We start from the raw sequence: 27,717 nt of genomic DNA, 5'->3' as shown, positions 1-27,717 counted from the left end.
AGAACTGTAGAAGTACTGGTAGTAGTAGTGCACTTCAACTTACACGAGAAACACCCACTTAGTATAGGGTTGCCCAAACTATTAATAAATAGTTTGATAATACAAAGTTTAATAAAAACATAAACATTATTAATAATTAATTGAAATAATAATTTCAATATTGCTGGCCAACGCATGAATACGACTGTCATCATGAGTTTGAAATCTTGGGTAAGTTGTCAAGTGATCCAAAATTTTATTATTATCCTATAAAATAAAGAAGTAAAGTTTTTTGTCTGAAGATCTCGGAATAGTAGTCTGAATTAATTGTAATTTAAGGGAATCTCTATGAATGTCTTTGGGTAGTTTTAGGCTATTTCCTTGACCCTATTCGCCCTCCCCTAGAATCTAAGGGCGAGGCAACTAGTTGTTTTATAAATGGGTGTACTTTATATATTATTAGTGTAAGTATACAAAAACAACATGAACACAAAGTAGCAGGTTGTATGTTTGTCTATGTTTAACAGAATTGAAACAAGATAGGCATTTTCATTTCAAGAAAGATTTGCTTTGGTGCAAAATAGGTTAAACTATTTTCAGGCCCTGAATTTTAAAAAATACACCTCCAAATTTAATTTTAAATCAAAATACAAGGATATGGTGAGTATAACTCAACCTTTCTTTGTTGCGAACCTTTTCTTTAATAATTATTTCTTCTCTTGAAATAAAATATACAAAAGTTTGTATCATAAAATGCAAATATAGCTTTATATACAGAATATCATAAAGAATAGACTAGAATCATCAAAGGACCTATGTCAAATATGACCAAAAATATAACCCAATTCGTGTTCGTAAATATTACTGCTAAAAAATTCTTAATTTCATGGACTTTCTTTTGCATCATTGAAATTTGATCACCCAATCCCCTTATATTCTACATCCATTAATATAATATCTAATGTCAGAAATATTTATGATCATAATAAATTTATTATGTATAGCAATAAAACTTCATGTTAAACAAAATTTGAATTTACGACAAGGAAATTGTATACCTACTGGATTAAAAAATCTGCAAATTTTTTTGCACCTTTTATCAGAAAGTCATTACTTTTAATAGGCTTTTAATTTTGCAAAGCCCTTGCAAATTTATTCATGTTTAAAATTGTTGGTCACCAATTTATCTTGATCTTAAAAACCTTTAAATAGTTTTTTTTTATCATATTTTTTTCCTTTTTTAGTACTGATGTTACATTATGGAAAACGAAAGACAAAGCAGAAAAATTGACAATTACAAAGTTAATTTAAACATAACATTTTCACTACTTTTTAGAAAATCATATTATGGCCTATTAGTGATAGTGTCTTATGGAAGTTTTTCTATAATTATGGTCGATCCGTCCAAACGGATAGCTCTTTTCGTTTTTAAGACATGTTAGTATTGTCCTATCAATTTCAAACTTTTATGTACGATTTAGGAAGCGTAGCATATTTTTCATTGTTACCAGAAATTTCGTATGTTTATTTGACAACAAATTTTTGTATGATATAATTATCCTATTCTACTAATGATTCCCAGGACAACAAAGTAAAAAAATAAAAGCGAGCATCTCTGTAATCAAATCCTAAAAATGAAGGCAGGTCATTTTACTGTAACCTATATTTTTATGCGACAAATTTATGTAAAATTATGTTTAGACTTACATATTAAATGTTTTGCTTATTAAGTTCTGACGCACTACAAGAGTTTTATTAGGTTTTTCTTAGATTTCAAAAAATCAAAGTAATTAGCTTATCTTATGAAAGAATGCACTAGACTGTTATTTTATTTATATAACAATTAATGACTCTGTAATTATTTGATTTAACACAAAACATTCTTATTTCTCATAAAACCTGAAATCACAAATTAAAGGTGCATTTTTCAATTCACTTGTTGTTAAAGCATTTAATATAAAATGTACCATAAAATGATACAGCAATAATTCAATAACATAATCATTATATTTTTTATGGCTTAGCTGAGCTGTGGCGTTTAACAAATTAGGAGGGGCAGCATTTTTTGTATTATTGTGCACAAACCTAGGGATCTAAAGGGATAAGACAATGGCCGATAAATATATGTACATCCCCAGTGATGATACACAAAATTATCCCTTCTGTAGATTACAATTAGTTGTTGAAACGTTTTTGGAAACTCAACTTAATGAAAATCTCACCTTATCAATATTCAAAGTCCCCAAAGTTGTTAGGCCAAGGAATAAGAAATCGTTATTATAAAACTTTGAGGACTAGTGTAATAAATAGCCCAATGTCACCTCTCCCCCTGGTAAAAATATATCTTCGCTTATTTCTTAGTGTTTTCCTAGCTTTTTACAGCGGGAGTACTACATAATTAGTAACAATCTGTATCTTACCTACGCCCCAGTAATCAACAATTGTATCTTCCTTGTTTATTGTCGGGTTTTAAATATATGTAAGAAGCGTAGTCTAATAAGATATTGCCTTAATACTGCTTAGCTTCGTATGGCCGTACTTGTTCTTGTTTATAAAAGTCCGCATGTTCCTTTATAGGATGATTAATTATAGTCAGTTCGTTCATCCAGTAGGAGGGGTGGGGGTCGAGAAAATGCGGTGGATGTAAATTTGTATGAATATTTTTGTTAAGCATTCTAAATAATGTTGAATTTTAAGTGCGATGTTGCTCTACATTTAATAATGTTTATATCTTAGAACGTCTAATTTGCTGAGTTGCACTTTTATGTACATATGTTGTCATCCTTGTTGATTATACTAAAAAAACTTAAAAATTGTTGCCATACTATTTTTTTTATATAAAAGGTAACATTTAGTGGGAATTGGTTTTAATTTAGTTAATTGATTGGTTTCCGCTAAATTTTCTTTCAGATTTAGGATTATCTATTATTTTTCTGATCACTTTTTCTTTAAGGATAAAACATTATGCTTGTATTAGGTTAGGTTAAGCAAGGGTCAAAAGTGCCTCGCAGGGTTAAAGCACGGAAATAAGATATACGTGGATAGAAATGAAAAACTTTATCGTCAATTTATCTATGTATATTTTGATTCTTGTTCCCTACAATGCACATAGGGGCAACAAGGGGCATCAATTCACCACCCCCAAATCAAGTTTTAAACATTCTATGAGTATTATCATACCCAATGTACATCAGATTTCAAAGGAATCGTAAAAATACGCTTTTCAAGTAAGCATTCTAATGCATGGAAGTCAAGAAATGCAAAAATTTTCTTACAGAAAAAGGCATACTTTTTGTGTTTCACCAACAATTTTAAAAGTATTATAAAATCTCTTAGAATTAACGTAATTAGACAAAATAACTTTTGATGAGTCATGCATTACATATATTTTGACAGTATAAAAGAAAAAAACAAAAATTGAAGAAATTAGTCCTAAATAATTCTAGTTGAAGTCAAGATTTTAGTTTATTTTTGTTTGTTTTAAAATCAACATTTAAGTAGACAGTATCAGGAAACATGTTTTCACTGGTTGCCACCGACTAAAAAAGCGATATTTGATTGCCCAAAGACATATTATAATCGCCTGTACTGGTTTCATTTACCCCCCCACGCCCCCGTAGGGGTTTTGAGCCCGTTTTCTAAAGGTGGGTGCAAAAAAAGATTGTAAGAAAAAGCTTTTAAATGCGCTTTTAAAGTCAAATGTAAGATGTAATACATATAAATAAAAGACGCAAAAACATAGTTATGAGAAATATTTATTTGATCAGACTTTGAATATAAGTTGATAATGAATATTTTCAAGTTCTATTCACTAAATGATGGGGAGGGGAGGGAAGGGGGGGGTGCTAAACCTAAATCTAAACCTCTTTATGTTTGATGTTTTAATGTAACTAAATAAGCGTGTCTATGGATTATTACAAATATCAGGGATCTAAAGGGAGAAGACAAAGGTCAATAAATTGATGTACATCCCTAATGATAATACACAAAATTACCCCTTGTGTAGATCAAAGTTAGTAGTTAAAATGTTTGAACACACAACTGTAAAACTTTGGGGACTAGTGTTATAAACAGCCCAATGTCCCCTCCCTCACTGCGGAAAGGTAAAGCTAACATTTAAATAACGTAGTGTTCTTATAATAATTCTAAATTGGAATTAGCAAGTAGTCTATCTGTCTGTCTATTGGTAATGCTTTGTTTTTAAGTTTTGTAGTTACATGGTCTTCATGTTTAGCGTCTTCAGTTTTATTTAGAAAGGGAGGGGACATTACACTAGTCCCCAAACTTCAAAGTTTTATAATAACGTTTTTGTATTCGTTGGCATAACAATTTTTTTATTGGTTGGTTCATTAAGATGAGTATCAAAACTTTTCAACCACTAATTGTCATCTACAGACAATCAATTTTGTAAAATGATTTATTATTTAATGTATCTATATTGGGGATGTACAAGTACATACATTAATCGGTTATTGTTTTGTTCCTTAGATCCCTGGATGTTAATCTATAATAAAAAGTAGCTTGATGTATGTTTGTCTGTCCATCCGTACCAATAGATCTCGGTAACCACAAAACCGATTAGATTCTACTCTTCAGGGAATATATCTACTGGTCCTTTATAACAAGCTGATTTTTTACTTTTATGACAACAAATAATGGTTTTGAATGTTAAAAATATACTATTCATCTGATTTACTGAATACTCAGTACTTATTCTTAGTACATTAAGGCATAGTGTTATAAGCGAAGCATCTCTATAATCAAGCCCTAAAACGTCAGTATGTCCTTAAACAGTAACATGTATTTAATCAGTTTTAATTACAATCTTTTATAGACATGCATTAATATTCAGTTCTTACACTTCACAAGTGTTAATGTTCGTTTGTCCTTCAATTTCAGAGATTCGCTTCTATGGATGTTGTCATCCTTGTTTAATTACCTCTTGGAGCAAAGCCCATAGAGGCTAGGGGCGAAGCCGCTAGTATACATATAAACAGTAAACAAGAATCATAATATCATTATAAATATAGATATTAGCTAATAAAAATCTATGTCAATAATGCCCACATTTATAATGGATTTATTATTAAGTGAAACTTGTAGCTTGTTAAAATAAGAATCCCCATCCACCCCCTTTACACCATCCTCTCCCCTTCTACTGAAATGAATTCTATGACCCCAAATTTGACACTTTGAACACTTTGATGGATAGTTAGATGGATAGGTAGATGAATAGATATATCGATAGATAGACGGATGAGTAAATGGATAGACAGATAGATAGATAGATGGATAGACAGATGGATAGATAGATGGATAGATAGATGGATAGATAGATGGATGGATAGATGGATAGTTGATGGATAGATAGATAAATAGTTGATGGATAGATAGATGGATCGATAGATGGATAGATAGATAGATAGACAGATGGATAGAAAGATGGATAGATAGATAGATGAATAGATAGATGGATAGATAGATGGATAGATAAATGGATAGAAAGATGGATAGATAGATGGTTAGATAGATGGATAGACAGATGGATAGATAGATGGATAGATAGATGGATAGATAGATGGATGAGTAAATGGATAGACAGATGGATAGATAGATGGATAGACAGATGGATATATAGATGGATATATAGATGGATAGATAGATGGATAGATATATGGATAGATAGATGGATAGTTGATGGATAAATAGATAAATCGTTGATGGATAGATAGATGGATCGATAGATGGATAGATAGATAGATAGACAGATGGATAGAAAGATGGATAGATAGATAGATGGATAGATAGATGGATAGATAGATGGATAGATAGATGGATAGATAGATGGATAGATAGATGGATAGATAGATGGATAGATAGATGGATAGACAGATGGATAGATAGATGGATAGATAGATGATGAGTAAATGGATAGACAGATGGATAGATAGATGGATAGACAGATGAATAGATAGATGGATAGATAGATGGATAGATAGATGGATGGATAGATGGAAAGTTGATGGATAGATAGATAAATAGTTGATGGATAGATAGATGGATCGATAGATGGATAGATAGATAGATAGACAGATGGATAGAAAGATGGATAGATAGAAGGATAGATAGATGGATAGATAGATGGATAGATAGATGGATAGACAGATCGATAGATAGATGAATATATAGATAGATAGATAGATGGATAGATAGATGAATAGATAGACGGATGGATAGAGAGATTAATAGATAGATGGATAGGGTAAAGGGGGGCTATTTTCGTGGGGTGTTATTCCGGTAATTTTCTATCTACCTTCATTAAATGACCTTTATCTCCATGTTCCTTTCAAATGACAGAAAAAAACATAAAAGCAAATTTGTTTGTTGTTAAGTTGCCTACAAAAAAGTATGAAATTAAATTTTTGTGGGATGAATTTTAAGGGTACTAAATAATTAAATCCCCTTTTTGCTTGATTTGCCCCAATGTGCAATGGATAGTAAGGAGGAAGGGGACATTGGTCTCCAAAGTTTTATGATATTAGTTTCTTATTCGTGGGCTTAACAACTTTGGACACTTTTATTGAATTTTGATTGGTTGGCTCATTTAGCTGAGTGTCGTCCAAACGTTTCAATCAAAGGGGTAATTTTATGTATCATCATTAAGGCTGTACTGACATTTATCATCCATTGTCTTATCCCTTTAGGTCCCTTGTTTGCTTAATAACACAAAAGATTTTTACCGTATACATTTCTCCTATTGTGTGGTCTAAACACTTAATACTTCTTAAATATACTTAACTGTCAATAATAAATAATAATAGAACTAATAACTATAACACGCAAAATGATATCAAACACAGTAAAAACAAGGATGACAGCATTCATAAAAGCTAAGGTCTGAAACGGTGGGAAAAACGAACATTAACAATTGTAAAATTTCAGAAATAAATAAGAAGAATATAAAAGAATACAACAATACAAAAATCAGACTAAAAAGGACAATTATATCACATGAAAAATTGTTGTAAAAAAAGTAAAAAACCAATATGTTTTATTTGGACGTGCGGACTTTCTGGTAACAATTATAGAGGTTCTGTTATATAGGAATCACCATGCAAACTTGAAATCAATATGACAATTCTAACGATATATAACATATCTAAATTAACGAAAGAGCTAACTGTTTCGGACGGACGGACCGACCTTAATTATAGAAAAGCTTCGTTTTAAAAACCATAATTGTGGTTTATTTTCTATGAAATTATAAATGTTATATAATTACAGAGGAGATACCCTTAAAAATTAAACGTAACTTTTTAAACGCAACGCTTTTCTACATGTAAGTGTTTTTTCATTCTCATTCTTCGGTTAGCTCAAAGTGTAACTTTAAAAATGTTAGAATAGTCCTAAGGGATTAAACCAAAACAAGGATGACAACATCCATAAAAGCGAAGCACTTAAACAGTAGGACAAACGGACATTAACACTTATATAGTGTCAGAACTGAATAATCATAATATAAATGTATAAGAGTCAAAGCAAAATTGTAAGTAAAATGTGTTGAAAAACTGCTTGATTTAGGATAATGTTTATGGACATGCTTACATTTCTAGGACTTGATTATAGAGTTGCTTCGCTTATTACATTATACTTTGTTGTCCCAGGAATCAATATACCAAAAATCAGATCAATCGGATAATTAGATCACATAAAAATTTGTTGTTAAAAAAGTAAAAAAAAATCAACATGTTTAAAATGGACGTACGGACATTTTGGTGATGATTATAGAGTTGCTACGCTTTCTAAATCGTACCTAACTATTAAAGGAATCACCATGCAAAATTTGAAATCGATAGGACAATTCTAACATGCCTAAATTAACGAAAAAAGCTATCCGTTACGGACGGACGTACGGACGGACGTACGGACGGACGGACGTACGGACGGACCGACCCTAATTATAGAAAAGCTTCGCTTTTAAAAATTAAATGCTGAAACTCCGCTTTGAGTGATGTTGTTATTATTGTTAGTTCAAGCCAACTAATGAGCCAAATTATATTAATAACAAAGTTGGTTTTAAAGTCTGCCTGAACAAGGATGACAACATACACGAGTAGATTAGTAAAAACAATAGTACTACAGACCACTGGAACATTTAAATTATATACTACATAGATGCTTATTGTAATATGGAATATTCAATGAAAATAATTCCATTGTCTGAAGAGAGAAGTCGAAAATATCAATTTTCAAAAAAAAAATGTGTTAGACAGACAGACAGACATACTGACAAACATTTCAAATTATAGAATAGCATGGCTGACTGGCCGACAGACAAATTAAATTACATATTGTATGCTTATTAGTATATTGAATATCCACACAAAAAAAATCAGCCGTCTACCTGGAATAGCAGATTCCCAGATCTTTACTGACGGACGGACGGACAGACAAAGGTAATTATAAAGTAGCTAATCTACTAATTCAGAGTATAATTGTTAATACGCCAAAGAATAAAAAATATACGTGAAACAAATTTCAGATAAGCTTAAATTACAGAGTAGCTTTGCTCATAAAAACATACCTTAGGGTATCCGCTTACAATTTAAAGCTTCTTTTTATTACATTGTTAATGTATAAATTATTTTAAACTCGCAGAAATACAAGTGTCTAGTCTATTGCATACAAATTAAATGATATATATTTGTATATGTAGGAAATGGAAATAGAATATATGTGGATATTATGACAGGGGAAAAATTGTCGTCAATTTTGCTTGCTAATACTCGTCAATTGGTCAGTTCGTTTATCCAGTAGAAGGGGAGGGGATAAAGAGGGGTGGAAGAAGGTATCATTATTTCAGCCAGCTGCAAGTGTTACATTATCAGAGTACATAAATATCTGGTCTAACATCCAAGTAATAATATATCCATTATGTAGGAAGTGGGAGTTTAAAAACTTGCAATTCTTGCCAGAGCAACAAAATGATGGCAACTTTTGCAAGGAACCCGTTATTTTCCACAGGCTAGTTCTTCATAAAACTTTGATATTTCATGTAAAAATAGTTGAAACCTGTACAATTTATATGTTCTGACCTTTCCTATATACATTCAGGCTATGTATAGCATGTTCTAAATTTTTTACACTCTTTAAAATTATTTTTTATAGCCTATGTATGTATATAAAAGTCATATCAATTCATATTGTGAGATATAAATGCCTATTTTGGTATGTAAAAAAATGTAAACATATCTGAAGGAAAATTATTTTGCCTTCTACTTATCGGCCAATCCAATGTATTATTGTTATTTTGCATATGAATGTAACGATAGGTAACTGAGAAATTTTTAGAAATTGTTTACAAATTACCAGGGATCTAAAGAGATAAGACATTGGCCGATAAATTGATGTATCCCCAATAATAATACACAAAATAACCTCCTCTGTAAATTACAATTAGTAATTGAAACGCTTGGACATTCAACTTAATTAACCAACCACCCAAAGCTATTAAGCCAACTAATAAGAAAAGTTATTATACGACTTTAGGGGCTACTGTAACAAACAGCCCAATGTCCCCTCCCTAGCTCCATATGGATGTTGATGTAATTTAAAATGCATGTATAACATATAATTACAGTAAAAAAACAAGGATGACAACATCCATAAAAGCGAAGCACTGAAACGATATGACAGACGAACATTAACTTTTGTTGAGTGTCAGAACTGAATATACAAAATATGAAAATATAAGGTTTGACAAAATTATACGTAAATTTGTTGCAAAACTTCCTAAATACAGAATTCTATTTAAGGACATACTGACATTTTTAATACTTGATTATAGAGATGCTTCGCTCATAATATTGTACCTTATTGTAATAGGAATCAGTAATCAAAAAATCAGATCAATCGGATGTTTTTATCACATAAAAATTGTTATTAAAAAAGTAAAAAAATCAACATGTTTAAAATGGACGTACGGACATTCTGGTAATGATTATAGAGTTGCTACGCTTTCTAAATCGTACCTAACTACTACAGGAATCACCATGCAAAGTTTGAAGTCGATAGGACAATTCTAACATGCCTAAATTAACGAATAAAAGCTAACTATCTCGGACGGACGGACGTACGGATCGACCCTAATTATAGAAAAGCTTCGCTTTTAACAACCAATTTTATAGCAAACCAGTTAAACTAGAAGCAATCTAAATCCTAAAATTGTCCCACCCCCCCCCCCCTAAAAAAAAGCTTTTAGGCCTATTATTGCCTAAAAGTGCAGGAAATGTAATATAATATGCCTACTTTAGGTAAACCCGTAATTATCTAGGGCTTAATATACCAATTTATGGTAATAAAATTTTATTTCAATTTTCAAAATTAGTCCCCGAATTCCAAATTTTGTTGTAATAGCATTATATATATAACTAGCGGCTCCGCCCCTAGAGGCCTCTAGTGGCACTCTAAATGTTTTTGTTTGTTAAAGTTAATTTTTTATGTACGATACCACCTTATTTGACGTTGAAGTCTCCCCTAAATTTTAAAAAATTTCGATTTTTTTGTCATTTCTCTTGGGAGGGTGGTGGTACCCTCCCCCAAAATAGTTATAAACCTTCCCGGGACTTATGAGAAGCTACCCTGTTAAGGAGAACCCGATCGGTTCAGCGGTTAGCGAGATCCTTCGGTACAGACACACAGACAGACAAACATCCTGTTACTTTAGTATAAGGATTGTTTACTTAAACAGTAAATGTTTAATCTATTTATAAGCAAAAACATTGAAATTATGTTTAATAAAATTAAAAAACTATCTAATTTAACTACTTACAAATTTTAAAAAAAATACATTCATGGTGCTTTTTCTATGATAGGTTGGGTTAAGTAAGGCCCTTCTGATTTCGAGCTCGCCACTGAAAGAAAAGTTTTTATTTCTGAAATGAAACAAAACTCATATTTCTTTATTTTGCATATTTTTCGCGTGTGCTAAATTAACTAAATTTATCTAGATATGATAAATTACATACACTCACATGAGTATAATCGATATATTATCACTTGGATGTCGCACCAGATTTTCATGTACTCTGATAAAGGGATGCTGCAGCTGGCTAAAATAACGATAACCCCCATCCCATCGCCCTCTACTGGATAAACAAACTGACCAATAAATTAGGTACATATCAGCAAGCTAATTTGAAGGAAATAATTCCCCTGTCAATATATCCACGTATATCCTATATCCATTATAAGTATTGTTTCAAGTATCTGTACAGGATAAGTAGTTGAACCTGTTCTACATTTTCAAATGTCATGCGTGAAGCTTTTTAGGGTCTTTGCATTATACAGTTATTAGATTAGACGCAAAATACAAAAATAAGTTTTAGGTTTGAAAGATATTAAACACTAGAGGCTAAGCCCGGAGAGGCCTCTAAGGGCCCTTGATGGGGGGACCTCCATCCATTTCAATTTTAGTTTTTTGGCCATTTCTCTTGAGATGGTGGTGGTTCCCTCCCCTGAAATTATTATAAACCTTTGTAGGACCTTTGAACGAGATCCATATCGGTTCAGCGGTTACAGACATCCTTCGGTACAGGCACACAAACAGAATCTTTTCCTGTTACTTTTATAAGAGGATTAATTCAAGTGTCCTTAAAACAAATATAGAACACAAAATAATTTTTTTTATATTTTTTCATAATCTTGAACCAATAAAAAATCGTGTAACTTTTTTGTTATTGGCTGTGAAGGTATTCTTTGTATTCTATTTGTGAAATTCATTCTAAAGACAATGTGCATGCTGCACTCTAGGACAAAGGGTTGAATAAATAGGCTTTTAAGCAGGGCTCGGCAGCCGCACGTCAGCCGCGTGAAAGCCTCAGTGAAATAGTCAAGCTATAACTTTAAAATTTAGTTGCATGTCTAAACCTGATCAAAAAAGGCATTCCCTTTTTTCAAAAAAAATTAAAGCATCCAAATGAGTTTAAATTAAAGGCTTAGTCGCGGCTGCCGAGCCCTGCTAAATAGGCTCTTTAGTCAAATATTATGCAAAATATTCTATTTTTGGTTATTACCAATTTTTTTGAATGTATATGTAAATCAGTATTAATTTTTATTTGTTTATCTAAATATTAAAAAATCTGTCATCCTTGCACCTTTTCCCAAAATCAAAATAACACACTTGCCACCCCGACCCCCAATCCTAATTTTTATTTTGTCATGTAGGTATTATAGTTTTCAACCTTATTTACTAGTTCCTTACATCCGTGAATGCCAGGCATGGTAGATAATAAATTTACACGGAAACCTGCATGGTTACAAGAATCTGGGACAGTATCGCCCATATTAGAATAGTTATTTATCGCATCGTATATGTATAGACAGCTTTCCGCGGATACCTAAATTATTAATTATAAGATTAAAAGCCCCGGACTAACAAAACTGGTATCAATCTTATAATTTTTATTCAAATTTTTTAGGAAAATTTTCTTTAGTACGTAACTATACATGATTTTTCAATAGGGCTAAGAACTGGTTCTAATCCAGCGGACATTTATCAGTTTCGAATATATACTTGAAAATAATTTTTTGTTGCCGCACTAATTGTCCTTGAAAAAATTAATATATTTGACCCTATTAAATATTCGTATAATAAAAAAAGAGACCTAAACGCTTAACAAGAAAACATCGTGATATGGCAATAAATAATTCTATGAAATAAAAATTTGAATTTCAAAAAGAAGTTTAAGCAAGAGCAATTTAGTCAAATTCTTATGGCTGTAAATAGAACACCTTCAATCACCCCCCCCCCCCCCCTCGATATTTTTAAACAGAAATGAAAATGTACAAAGAAACGGTATCAATAAGCTGCAAAATAGTTCTGAGATAACCATTTTGTTAAATATAAACCTTAATTTCATCTTAATTATTTAAAGTGGTTAGTTTACAATGTTTCTTTAAGAAAATTGGTCATTACTTTGTGCGGATTTTTTTCTAGAGAAGGATTGTTTGCCCCACCCAAACCCCCTGGACTGGAGGAAGTGTCAGCCCTTAATTAGTTGAAAACATTTTAAAAACTAATTTTCGAAAAAAAGAAGAATTCTCAATGTTTCTTATCCAGAAGTTACATCTTCTTAATAATAATTACATAACTCAGAGTAAGAACTCCAGTGATGTAATCATTAGTAAGCCTGGAAGAATAAGGTACCTATTTGTTGGCCCCTCAAAAAAGGAAAACCTACGAACAAACCCCTAGATTGCTGATATGGATATCACTTATTGGTCAGTTTGTTCATCCAGGAGGAGAGTAGGGAATGGGGTAAAGAGGGTGTAGCCCGCTGCGTACTTTATTAGGTCCTACCCCAAACGTAAGAGTCCCAAACGTCAGAGTGGACAAACGCAAGAGTCCCAAACGTCAGAGTGGGACAAACGTCAGAGTGGACATTGCTTAAGTAAAACATCAGAGTCTATGCTATTTTAATTATATGACAAAAAATAGACAGTTAGGCCCCCTAGCCTGCCTAGCCGCGGGCGCTCGGCCCCCTAGCCTATAACCTAACCTAACCTAATCATAAAGAAAATGACTCTAGCTGCAGCACTCAGCACCCTGGCCTACCTAGCCGCAGCGCTCGGCCCCCTAGCCTGCCTAGCCGCGGGCGCTCGGCCCCCTAGCCTATAACCTAACCTAACCTAATCATAAAGAAAATGACTCTGGCTGCAGCACTCAGCACCCTGGCCTACCTAGCCGCAGCGCTTTAATGATTATAAAATCGAGACTCATACGTTTTACTTATAAAATGTCCACTCTGACGTTTGTCCCAAAAATCCTGCGTTTGTCCACTCTGACGTTTGTCCCACTCTGACGTTTGGGACTCTTGCGTTTGTCCACTCTGATGTTTTTCCACTCTGACGTTTGGGACTCTTACGTTTGTCGTGGAACCCTTTATTAGAGAACATGCAAATCTGGTGCAACATCCAAGTAATAATATATCCATTTTAAGGACGTAGATTCAGGAAAAAAAACAATGCCGACATGTTATCATTTTAATCTGGAATTTCAATTAAACCCATTATATCGGCATTGCACTCTACATGTACAGGGTGCAAATATAAATTGTCCCAATCCATTGTATAAAATGAACAATATTTTGTAATATAAAGTAATAAGGTTTTTTTTCTGAAGGTTAATATCTAATTGGGTTCTCTATTTTATGTAACATGGGTTACGTTTTGGTTTTAGGCTATTTCGTAGTCTTGGAATTGTTTTAAGCTATTTTTTAGTCACTTTGAATACAAAAGCTCCCTTGAAGCATGGGGCGCAGCCGCTAGAAAAGAACATAGCAAACAATGCTTTGCAGTCTGTTTCATTATTCGTCTCAGTATTAATGGATTCCCATCCTTCAAAAATCAAATTAAAATACAATGCAAACAAGAAGGTCTTCGAATATCTGTATAATGTTCACAAAGAAATTACATATGTTGTTGATTTTAAATCATAACTGTCCTTTATTACACTGTATTATTTTGAATTTATATTTGTTTTTTATCTTATTTGAACTAACTATGAACATTGAAAAGTAATTTTAAAATTAAACATACGTTTCATAATTAAAAGATACTACAACTTACAAGAATTTATAGTGTCTTCTAGCGGAATATATTTTAATTAAAATTTAGACGAACAGTTATGAGTAGGGGGGGGGGGGGGGGGCATTATACTGTATTCCCACCTAGCCTCTTTAAATGGTCTGATGAATTTAAAAAGTAAGGGAGATGACAGATAAGGGGTGCCAAATAAGGGGCTTTAAGACAGCTTTGGATAGTAGAAGGGTTGATGGATGGGGAGGGGGATTTTGGTGGGTGGAGATTCAGAACCCATTTCTCAATATTTTCTAGGGGGGGGGGGGGGGTTAATATTTTTTCTCATAAATTAGCTTAAGACCACCACAAACCAGTAGGTATTTGCCAATTTTTTTTCTTCATGTTTACGGTTTTTCATGGAGCTGTCGCCATAGCAAACGGCTTGAATCAAATAAGTCATCTCAGTATAATATATTTAATATTGGATCAAGTCAAGCTGAATATGCCAATGGCAACAAGTCAAACAGAGCGTGCCAATATTCCCCCTAGTCAAGTAGAGTATGCCAATATTCCCCCAAGTCAAGTAGCGTGTGCCAATATTTCATCAAGTAAAGCAAAGTATGCCAATAGTTTATCAAACAAAGCAGCATGACAAAAAAAAATAAAAAAAAGATGAATTTAACATATTTTCCGATTTATTTACCAAAAGACACAATTTTATACATAAATAACAAAATAAATTAATCTTTTAATATCATATTTAACGACATATTAAGCTAAGCTACTCTACATTCAAGGTCAATAATATGAAGCAAGTTTTGACAAGTTTATAATGGTTCTATGTTTATGCTTCTAGATAATATTTTTTTTCTTCTATATAATAATAAATGTCATTCTATAATACATTTAAGTTAGTTTGTCTGTAGGTTTGAGCTTCGCTTTCATGGAAGTTGTCTTCCTTGTTATTGGTATTAATATATGTATGTCTTAAAAGAGGCGGAGATGAGAATTATTAGGAGATTAATGTTTCCCGTAACTGGATGATTAAAAAAGGCCGAAAAAATTATGGATAAGGAAATGGAAATTTAGAAATTCTTTTATATAACATATTGGAATTTATTACAAAGGTTTATATTAAACAGAAACAAGAATGATAATATTTATAGAAGTTCTGTCTAAAGTCAAATAACAACATGTAATATTGTCATATTTAAAGGTATAAAATCGAAAGTACATTTATTTAACATACAAAAATTGAATACTTAATGGACTGACTCTAAATGTGGAGGAAAAAGTTTAAAATTATAGACTGCACGATTAGAAAAAGTTAACTATAGAGTAGCTTCGCTACTTGTATGATCATGACTCAGGATTTAAGAATATTTATTTAAGTCTAATATTTATTATATAGGTTGTCATCTAATTCAACCTACAAATTTACTACTTTATGTACGCAAATATATAAACTAGCAGTTGTGTCCCTAGCATCTAGGAGCTCTCTATTCCAAGTAGTAGAAAAGTTACGAAAATTAGCCTAAAACCATTAAAATTTCAAAATAAAAGATCTCAATAATCGATGGACTGTTATGATTCTTCTTTCAATGAAGCTTCTTATTGGTCCTTCAAAATATCATGATTTTGTTACATAGTTTTTCTTTTTAAAACTTAAATGTAAAGGAGATTTTCAGCTCTCTACTTCCCTCAAATGCCCCTAGAGACATCGAGAGGGGGGCGGGGGTGGAGCCGCTAGTTTATATACATAAATTATTTCAAAATTCTAGGAAAAGCATATTTTGACAAGTAAAGCAGAGTATGCCAATATTCCCCCTAGTAAAGCAGAGTATGCCAATATTCCCCCTAGTCAAGTAGAGTATGCCAATATTCCCCCAAGTCAAGTAGCGTGTGCCAAAACAGGCTATTGGCATACTCAGCTTGACTTGATCCTTAATATTTATACTTTGTAGCTTACTAGAAGCTATGACCCTAGCAACTAGGGGCTCTGTGAAGCTTCCATAAACTGGAGAACTCAATCTGTTCAGTAGTTATCGAAATCTTAAGTTACAAACAACAAAAAACTTAATTAACTCTTTTTAAATAACCTCGTAAAAGTGTCTGACTATGACGTCAGAAAAAATTAACAATTAACCAATGAGAGACTGCTATATATTTTACCATTAGTCAATTACAATGAATACTGGCTTCTCATTGGTTAATTGTAAATTTTTTCTGACGTCATAGTCAGACACTTTTACGAGGTTCCTTTTTAAATGAATGAGGACAATTTATGTTACTCACCCTGTATATAAATATATTTTTACACGCCCATAATATCAGTTCCTATCTCATATCAATCAATTTTAAGTAGCTTTTTATAGCATTGTTATTTTCATTAGGAGCACAGTTACTAAAAAGCTAGCATTTTCCATTAGATTATTTGGTGCTCTAACTTAAAACCTATTTCTTGGACCACTGAAAACCTCACCCCATCCCCCCCCCTTAATTTTTTGATAAAAAATACTCTTCTGTCCCCATCTGAAGGCTTTGATTCCTTAAGGCTCTTCTAACCTTTACTTAATTTAAAAGCTTTTATATTGTGACACTTTAGTGTAGATTTCTCCTTGTTAAGTTAAAGAAAAATATTTGAATGTATTGAAATCTGAAAGACTTTTAATCATTACATATTATGTAATTTATTTTTAAAGCGTTTTTTGGAAAATTGATTCTTATTACAACAAGGTACAATGTTATTAGCGAATCATCTCTATAATCAAGTCATAAAGATGTAAATTTGGTTATTGGAAAAATGATTTCTAGGACAACAATGTACAATGTCATAAGCGAAGCATCTCTAATATCAAGTCCTAAAAATGAAAGTATGTCCTTAAAGTGAAACTTGAATTAATTCTATTTTGCAACAAATACAAATTTGTTTAATACGTAAATATTCAAAAAAAATATGTAATGTTTGAAATATAAGAAAATTAATTAGTCTTTTTTTCATTTTTATGTCCTTGAAATTAAAACAAATCACTATTAAGATATGTGTCATTTTCTTGATTTAATAAGGAATGGTTTGAATTATACTTTTAATGCATTAATTATTATTTTTTTACGAAAATAAATTTTTGAGTATCTAATTTTAAAAATGTTTTCTGGTAAAGATAACCTAAAATTCCTAAAAATCATTTTAAATATAAACATTTTGACCTTTTACACGGAAATAAGAAAGAAATTATAAAAAAAATCCTCAGATGTAAGTCGTCATATAAATATATGTCAAAATATGATTTGACTTGATATGAAATGTCAAATATATTTGAAGAATTATTCACAAATTCATTGATTTTGCCAAAATTGATTTTTATAGCTCACACACACATTTAGCATTGATAATCGATATGTTATTTCATGGATGTTGGACCAGATTTTGCAGCTGGCTAAAATAACGATACCATCCATCCAGCCCCTTAACCCCATCCCCTCCTACTGTATGAACGAACTGACCAATAAAGGAGATCCATATTAGCAAGATAAATTGATGACAAATTTTTCACTGTCAATATATATTTACGTATATCCTATATCCATTGAATTGATACATATATTAGAAATACAAAATATACACAATTTGATAGAATTAAAAGCTTTTTTTTTGGGGGGGGGGGGGTGACTCTTAAATTCTGCAAATTATGAAAAACGCTTATGTATTTAAATCGGATATGTGCGAAAGTCAAGGCTCTTCTGACACATGGCCCTGTGTCATTTCTTTGGTAGGGGGTTTAAGTGGCAAGCGTAAAGACTAAGAGTAATTAATACATACAATCTCTTTATTTTGATGAAAATAGTTATTTTGTTTAAAGATTTGCCGAAAATCTATTAATCGATAATAGTTATTTCTCGCATCGTATTATAAACAGCTTTCTGCGGATATAGAATGTACAATTATAAGATTAAAACCAGTTTTTTTAGCCCCGAGGTGCCAAAGGCACGGGCTAAAAAAACTGGTTTTAATCTTATGATTGTTCATTTTTGTATTCGTACAAAGCTGGATATAATACAATGCTAGACATAGTTTTTTCGTATGAATGAGAACCGGTTCCTATCCAACGGATTCGAATGAATATTGAAATATCGTTTCAAATAAATACACAAACTTATTTGAAAGATTTGTGCAGTTTAATTTTAAGATTAATGTGAGCCCTTTGTGGTTGTGTTGTGTATATTTTAAATGTCAGGGATGTTTATATATACATTGCATTGGTACAAAGCCTAGCTACTCTATTAATATGTATGTATGTATGTATAGCATTCTAATAAATATTCCTTGTTATAGGCTATTGGACCAATAAGGCCAGCAAAACATAAATCAATCGGAAAAATTTCCTTTTACACAAACTTAGACGAAAGAAAATAATTCTTATATAGAGAAAGAATAAGCGTCTTCATATCTATCTTTAAGAAAAACGTTTACAAAAGTCTATTTCCTTACCGTGTTTGTTATGGACATTATAATCCTTGTTTTTAAGTGTAGAGTTTAAAATACAATATATAAAGTTTTAGATTTCATATACGACACATACATTAGACCGAATACGAGATAATTTCTTAGGCTAGCTTAAGAGTTAGGTTTTTCTAAGCCTTACATAGTTCTCTCAATAAGGATATTTCATATGATTTGGCCAAATAAAAAAATTCTTGAAAGTTATTTACTGTAATTAGTATTTTTTTGCTAAAAACAACGGATCAACATTATTTTGTCGGGAGGTAGGATGGGCCATTCCTTCCATCAAACTAGCTTAAAACTTGCTTTGGAATAAAAGTTAGTGTTTCCAGTCGTTTTAGAGATTTCATTAGAACAAAAAAATCCTAGCATCTTAGTTATAAGTATTTTTTGGGTTATTTTAGTATTTTTATCTTCAGGTAATTATAAAAAAAGTTTAATTCCAGGGAGGGAGGGGACATTGGGCTGTTTATTACACTAGTCCCCAAAATTGCATAATAATCTTGTTATTATTTTAATTTAAATTGAGTGTCCTATCGGAATATACATAAGGGTTAATTTTGTGTTTCATCAGGAACACAGTAATAGTGTCTGACTGATTATGACGTAACAAAAAAAAATTAGCCAATGAGAGGCCGTTATTGACCAATGGTAAAATTTATAGGGGCCTCAGTCAGACACTATTACTGTGTTTTTTCATCAGTGGAGATTTACATTGCATTGTACATCTAATTATAAGCCATTATCTTATCCCTTTAGATCCCTGTTTAATTTTAGTGATCAATATACCTAATTATAGTAATTTTTATTTTATTTTCAGGGATTGGTGTGTGTATGCCTGTGTCTGATGGGTGTGGTTGCTGATGCCATGAGAAGTTTAGATGGAGACAGATCTGTGGCGGATATTTCTCTAGGTTAAATATGCGAATTTAAAAAATGGCATTTAGTTCTCGCTTATTCCACAAATTAAAACTTTTTTTCTCAATATTTTCTAGTCATTTGTATGGGGCATCTAAAACAATAGTCCCTAAAAAGTCCGTTTGAATGTGTCATAGCTAGCTAGTCCGCATTCTGTCATTTTTTTGTCCGTTTAAGTAAGTTAGCAAAAACATCTAACTTCGGCTATAATAGGGCTAAAAAATGATTCTTGTTTTGGCCACAGTAAAAGTGTCTGACTATGACGTCAGAAAAAATTAACAATTAACCAATGAGAAGCCAGTATTCACAATGGTAAAATATATAGCGGCCTCTCATTGGTTAGTTGTTAATTTTTTCTGACGTCATAGTCAGACACTTTTACTGTTTTCCTTGTTTTGGTTAGTTTTTATTAATATTGAGGTTATTATTAGAGGGCAATATAATTTCTACATTGCCGCTTTTTATTTTAATATTCGCGGAAAACTGTCAATAATACAATGCTATGAATAACTATTTTTTATAGAAAAGAAATTTTAAAAAAATAATTTCACCCGACATGATCCAATACAAAACTTAGGATCTTAAGTAAAAAGTTACTTTAAATGAGCATATTGATGTAAACTAGATCCTATTCTTGCTGAGCTTGAAGCTGAACTAATTGAAGAAGAGGCCGGTGACCTTCTACAGGAATGCTTACATAATTATTTTATACTTGAGGCTAAGTCATAAGTTGGGGGGGGGGGGGGGGTGTAGGTTATTTTAGTTTTAAAAGAGGTAAATTTCTGTTTTGTTCTAGAGGCGCTTATCTTGGTATGGTACCCTCTTCCAAATTAGTTATAAGATGTTAAACAGTAAGGAAGATCCATATCAATTCAGCGGTTAGCAAGATCCTTTGATGCACGCAGAAGGACAGACACATACACAGACATACATTCTATTACTTTTGTAAGAACCAAAGAATTATAGTATGGACAACACTTTGTATATTCAATCCAAATAAAAATAAAAAAAACAGGACAGTAAGTTATATTACCACTATTTATCATTTTTAAAAAGGGAAGCTTTTCAATAATTAGGGTCCGTCCGTCCGTAACGGTTAGCTCTTTTCGTTTATTAAAACATGTTAGAATTGTCATATTGATTTTAAACTTTGCAGGATGATTCAAGTATGTCCTTAAATACATCTATATTCTATTACTTGTTAAAGTTCGTTTGTCTTATTGTTTCAGAGCTTCGCTTTTATGGATGTTGTCATCCTTGTTTGTACAAGAATACATAGATTAATTAAGCAAATGGTCCCAGGTTGAATCCAACCCAGTGGAGAAAAGAGAAAATGTAGAATCCCCACCGGAGCCGACAGTATACGCTCAGGCCCCGCCAGCAGCTGGCGAATATGGAGACAATATTAATTATAGAAATCCTTACTCATTCAAGTATAATGTTATTGATCCAGAGACTGCTAATAACTATGAGGTATAATTTTTTAAAAATTAAAATGCCTTGCATGTCCTATGATGCTTAGTTCACACAATCTATAAGTAGAATTTAAAAATCTATTGGTCCATCTCAACCCTAGGCTACTAAAAAAAATAAGCATCTTTGTACAGGCCAAATATATATTTAAAAAACTAAGGCTTTCATTCTTGATCGTCCTCAGGGATAAGGGATAGGAAACCTGGCCATTAATTAGGTCCCGGCCTAGATTCTAAAGGGATATTGCAACTATTACAAATTACTATCAAACTGGCGGACGCTCCCAAGTAGCTATATTTCTAAACCAATAAGAATCGGCCTGTTTTTAACAACCAATCACCAATTGGCAAAAATTTTAGAAGCAGACAATTCTGGAAAAAATAATGATTTCGTCTGCTACTAAAAAATAAATATAAATGGTGTTAGATCACATTAGCTTAATTATTAAATCTGCTTAGAGTTAAACATTAAAAAAGGGCCATATAGAAAAAACAAAAATAACGGGATTATTTTTTGGAAAGGAGGTAGCTACGAATTTTCATTTGGTAGTTTATAAATTAGATGTTGTATTTTGAATTTTAAAAATTTAATACAGAATTGATACAACACTTTAACCCTAATATATGTACAATACACAATACAACACAGTACAAATATATCACTACATAATAGTCCAAAGAATACTTGATAGAATGTTACCCAAGTGCATATTAATATATTTATTTTGAATTTTAATTAGCAATGAAATTTTCAAATAAAATTTTTACTCATTAATAAAAATGCAAATAATACAAACTAAAATCTGTCTGAGGGAAACCCAACGATAGCTTTCTGACAGTTCAAATTACCAAAGTAAAAGATAAAAAAATTTTGGAAGAGAAAAAACTTCATTTTAACAAAAGCCATTAATATATAGGTTTATAAAAAGTTATGTTTTTTACTTTAAACTAGCTACCTGAATTTGATTCTATACTTTATCTACACACACACACACACAGCTTTTTTATTAGCGTTTTATACGAAGCACTGCGCCATCCCAAAACTGGTTTATTAGGCTAGAAATAGGCCTAGGCTTGAAATAGGCCTGAAATAATATTTTCCTACGTTTCCCATCCCTTATCCCTGATCGTCCTGTAAAGGAAAAAACACAAATGAGTCCATAATACATACAAAATTATATTTAAAAATTCAAAGTTAGATTTTTAATATTATTTTTGTTGTTCTAAGTCTGTATTATTCTTAGAACATCTCTTGTTGTTACTGAATTTTCTGATTTTGCAATCAAAGTATTTTTTCTTCGTAATTCTTCTGCATAAAACAACCATAACTAAAATCCCTTTACCTAATAATATTAAAACTATGTAGAATATAACCATACTGTTTTTATGTCCTTTTCCAGTATGGCTTCGAAATTTATTAATATCCGCTAGATTAGAACAGGTTCTAAGCCAACTTTAAAGTATTGTATTAAAGACAATTTTTCACGAATATTAAAATAAATATCATAAAAATCGTTTTAATCTTTCATTTTAATATCTTCGGAAAGTTGCCTGTAATACGATCCTATAAATAACTATTCATTGAAATTAAACATGTTAATCATAAATTTTTATTCAGGTGTCGGAGACTGGAGACCCAGAAGTAGTACGCGGCAGCTACAAGGTTGACCTGCCTGATGGCCGCACACAAATAGTATCCTACACAGTTCAGGCCAACCAAGGATTCCAGGCAGAGGTCAAGTACACAGGCCAGGCCACCTATCCAGAGCAGGCGGCTAAAATTCAGCGCAAGTACAGCGGCGACAATTTAAAGAAACTTAAACGCCAGCTGCCCAAGAGAATATTTTATGACAGAGCAGTAATTGACAAGCGGGAGAAGGCAGCTCCTAAAAGTTTGGATAAATATCTGGAGGATTTGGAGACTGAGCAAACTGAAATCATATTTGATTCCTCATTCCCTGCACAAGAAAATGGAGAAAATGAACCTGAGTTTAGACAAATTGAAAATCTTGAAGAAACCGTTGAGCTTGTGAATGAACAGAATGAAGCATCCAACGAAGAAAATGTGATCAACTGGAAGTCATGCCAGGAAACAGGATCATGTGCCAGTGACATTGAGTTCATCATTGATGACACCAACACAAATGAAGAAGCTAAAGTTTACAAGCTGAACCATGAGATTGACAATGTTGATGAGGTTGTGAATGAAGTTGAAGTTGAGGAAACACTCCTTGGACAGCAAATAGTTGAGCAAGAACCAGAGGCAGTTGATAATTTTATCTCATCAATTTATTCTAACCAAACAGCAAAAATTCAAGAACAGCAACAAATAGTGGATTATCCTGAAACTGAAATCATAGAAGATAATACAGAAATTCCTGTAGGATTTGAAAATCTTAAAGAAACTGTAACTGTTTATGAAGAACCTCCTCTGGAAGAATTTACAACTGTTGTCCCAGAAATTATTAAGCAGACAACTTTTTACCCAGCTGACTCTACATTAGCTATTAAAATCGGTGAAAATGATTATGATTTACAAGAGGAGATTTATGATGAACTAGAACAAGTACAAGCTGCCACAGAACAAATAATAAATCAAGAACTTCCAACCACTACTCATCCTTCAGTGTCAGTTGAACACGTAGTAACAAATGAACCTGAAATCTCTACATACAGACCAGTTTCTTTTACTCCAACAGCAAGGGTTGTGTATTCAACAAAGAGATATTCCTACAATCCTACCACCTCTCCAGTTGAAAATTATGCAGAGCCGGAAACGAGAAAGAGAGAAATCAAAATTGTTGGTGATAAATTTAGAGACGTGCTGTACAGACATAATTATCCCTCTAAACAACAGGCTTTAGTACCAAACAGTGAATCTATTATCAACACATACCAGCCTCCAGTATCAGTCATAAGCTTGAATGAACCAGCTGCCAATGTGAACCTAAATCCCTACAGGTATACTCTTATCCAGCCCTATGAATACTATTCTCTGCCAGATCAGGTGGACCCTAATTATAGTTTTCGTCCCCAACAAGAAAAACAATATCAGCAGGAGCAGTTTCAACAAAACCAGGAGCATTACCAGCAAAATTATGGACAGTATCAACAGTATTATCAAGGAAAGTACCAACAAGACCAGTTTCAATATCAGCCAGAAAGGTACACTTTTCAAAGCTCAAGACAACCAGCTTTCCAGGCAGTCCCAACAAGCCCCGATGGTCTCATCTATTCTACATTTCCTGAATCAGGAGTCGCCCAACAGCAACCCATTACCATTCCTCAACAGCCTGAACTTCGCCCGCTACCTGACCTCACCTTCCAAAGCCAGGTTGGCAAATATAACCCTGAATCAGCTAGACAAACAGAGCAGCCTTTTCATGCCCATGACCAGCCTATTCAGAACACAGATGACGTCAGCTTTCAACAACAAGAAACAACAGCAGGAGAAATTGTTGCCACAGCCACGGAGCCTCAAGAGACGAAAACAACAATCTCTACTGGAGATGTTGTATCAACAACTATTGAACCCGCAAGTAGATTTGTTGAGGAAGAATCAACAAGCACAACCCCTAAGCAAGAATCAACAACAGTGGCTACCGCTATTATTCAACAAGTTGAAGTTACCACGCAGCAACAGCCAATTGTTGAAGAACAACCAACAACAACAATCCAACCTGACAGCGTCACCGAGGCAACAGATTCATACAGTGCGCCAACGACGACATCAAAAACACCAGAAGAACCAATTCCAATTGAACCAGAAACAGAGATTAAGTATCGTGAAGTTATCCGTACCGGAGGCGCTGACGACTATTCTCTCCTCGATGAGGTCAACTCTGTCAATCCTAACAGAGAGATTGACTACTATGAGGACTTCAATACTTTCCCTTTTGGCGCGCGCCTCCCTGCTGTAATCTTTCCAAGTGTTAATCTATTGAAGAATAAAGATCAAGCCAGTTCAGCAATTGGCTTGGCAAATTCCAAAACAAGAACTAAAGCTGTTCCAGAGCTTCGAAGAAAGGTAGAAACTTCCAGAAAGCGAGTTGATGTTACAACAGAATCGAAAAGGAGACTTGCTAATGCTAATGATGAGAACAAAAAGAGGTTAGATCCTGTAGCTGTAGAGTCCAGAAGAAGGGCAGATATTGTACCAGAGCCTGTGAGAAGAGTTGACACAGAATCAGAATTCAGGAAACGAGCTGATGTGCCTGCCATCCCTGACAGCTCCTTGCTGCAACCTGTGCATAGAGGTTCAGTTGTCCGGCTGGTCAGCAGAGGAAGGTCATACATTCCAGAGTATATTCCTGGAAAATGAGCTAAAATTGATATTCTTTGGTTTCACTTAAACCAAATTTTATTGTCTTTTTTTAATTTTCTTTTTGTGTTTTTAAGATTTATATGTTTAATCTTATTTCTACAGAAAATAGTTCTGTTCTTAAATATCAAAACCATAAAATCAAGGCATTAGAGGAAGGAAACAAATTCTAGTCATGAAAAAATCCGTATTATTCCCTGTTGCCTGAACCCTCCCCAACTTCTCAATATTGAAATCTCATTTTGTAACCCTCAATTTCTGTTATGTTTTATTATTTGTTTGTTATAGATATTAATTGTTTCTATTTATAATATTTATTTGTTAATATATAAATGTTTAATAAATATTTATTTTTAATATTTTAATTCAAAAATACAAAAGCAAAATAATTACTAAATTAATTCATTTGAAACTTTATAGCGTCTCAAATGCCTCAACAAGAATGACAACTTTTATTAGAAGCGAAACTCGGAAACTAAATTAAATTTTCCTAAAAAGCAAAACAGCCTGTTATAGTGATTTATATATTACTAGCAGCTACGCTCCAGAAGCCTACAGGAGCACTTTACATTTTAATTTTAAAAATATTTTTTTTAAAGTGGGGGAAGTATTTGTACCAGGTGCGATTTTCTCTTGGAAGGTTTAAGGTAGCCTCCCCCAAATATGTATCTTTACAAATATAATTCGTTTTTGGTTTCTTGTAAAATTGTAATTTAAGAATTATAGAAATTAACGTACTTACAATTCAACGTGTTTTTATAGAGAAGCCTTGCTTATAAAGAGAGAGAGAGAGAGAGAGTGTGTGTATGTGAGAGATTTTTACTTACAACTCATGGAGGAATGGGACATTGGCTAAAAACTTTAAATAATTTTATCGAATTTTTATTGATTGTTTGCAATCTAGAACAGTGTTAAATCTTTCCAACCTATAATTTTATTCTACTAAAGAGATAATTTTGTTTATTATCATTGACAATTTGTAGATGTATATCAATATATTGTACATTGTCTACTCTTATCGACCTCATAATCCTTGTTACAATTGCTATTTCGCAGATTAAGATTATTGACATTCTAGAAATTGACGAGACCAATTCAAAGCTTTCCTGAAAGATTTAGACCTAATTTATTTATTCTTGAAAATATCCATTAATGATTCCATTTAATATTGAGTGCTGGAAAAATTTCAAAGTTAAAAAAAAAAAAAAAAAAAAAAAAAAAAAACTTTTAAAACACAGTTAACATTTCAAAGGATTAAGCTTCTTTGATATTCAGGTTATCCTTAAACACAAATCAATTGTTTGCATCATCAAATTATACTTCCAAAAATCTCAAATAAGTCAACATTTTATACCATGTAGTTTTCATTTCATGTTTCATCAAAAAAATGTACACATTTTTTCACTTTTTTGGTTAATTCATAAGAACACCAATTCTTCCTCCATCCTAAAACCCAAACAAAGGAGGATATCATAAAGATTAAAATTTTTCCCATCTCAGGAATAACTCCACCCATTTTTTTAACAGATTTCAAAATCCAAATCTCCACTCATGAACAACCAAGGACAAAGATAAATTCACAACCTTTTCATAACCCCCCCCCCCCCCCACTCCTCCCACTTTTTTGTCTCCTCCCAGTTTTTTTCTGTCTCTGCCTTCAACCAAACTCACCATCCAAAACTCCGCCTATTTCCTAACCATCAAAAAAATTCCTTTAATAAAAACTATGCCCCGCCCCATAACTCAAACAAGACCAAGAATTATTCCCTACTCCTCCTGTTTTAAAAAACTACTGTTTTTATCTTTTATTTCAAACTTTTTCAGTAGTCATCTATAATCTATTGTGATACCTAAGATTCAAAATAATTTGTGACATTGTTCTATATAAATGTATGTTTAATATCTTTGATCATATTTGCTGTTATCTATATAATGTCTCATACCTA

General features: G+C 32.4%; 3 protein-coding genes across 5 annotated transcripts in view; 1 reads left to right on the top strand and 2 right to left on the bottom strand.

The window, feature by feature from the left end:
- The window catches only part of Nop60B (dyskerin pseudouridine synthase 1 Nop60B), a 581,533-nt gene that overhangs the window by 135,119 nt on the left and 418,697 nt on the right, over positions 1–27,717 (bottom strand). The window lies entirely within an intron of this gene.
- LOC145317800 (small ribosomal subunit protein uS7-like) overlaps positions 1–27,717 on the bottom strand; it is a 250,489-nt gene that overhangs the window by 131,618 nt on the left and 91,154 nt on the right. The gene's annotated exons all lie outside the window — the stretch shown is intronic.
- Positions 26–26,128, top strand: LOC145317795 (uncharacterized). The gene is made up of 5 exons (XM_080159065.1): positions 26–210; positions 19,881–19,974; positions 20,604–20,666; positions 21,282–21,451; positions 23,069–26,128. Exons 1-5 carry the CDS (start codon positions 175–177, stop codon positions 25,769–25,771), a joined length of 3,066 nt encoding a protein of 1,021 aa, XP_080015191.1. The 5' UTR covers positions 26–174; the 3' UTR covers positions 25,772–26,128.

The sequence above is a fragment of the Acartia tonsa genome, chromosome 4 (genome assembly GCF_053477335.1).
Source record: "Acartia tonsa isolate MP-2025a chromosome 4, ASM5347733v1, whole genome shotgun sequence".
NCBI classification, from domain to species: Eukaryota; Metazoa; Arthropoda; class Copepoda; order Calanoida; family Acartiidae; genus Acartia; species Acartia tonsa.
Note: the sequence above shows the minus strand (reverse complement) of the source record. Positions and strands in the feature narration are given on the sequence as shown.

Excerpts from the sequence above, each read along its gene's own strand:
- LOC145317795 (XM_080159065.1), top strand. The coding sequence starts at position 175 with ATGAATACGACTGTCATCATGAGTTTGAAATCTTGG. Across the intron at positions 20,667-21,281 it reads GGCCGGTGACCTTCTACAGG|TTGAATCCAACCCAGTGGAG; the intron begins AATGCTTACATA and ends AATGGTCCCAGG. Across the intron at positions 21,452-23,068 it reads AGACTGCTAATAACTATGAG|GTGTCGGAGACTGGAGACCC; the intron begins GTATAATTTTTT and ends ATTTTTATTCAG.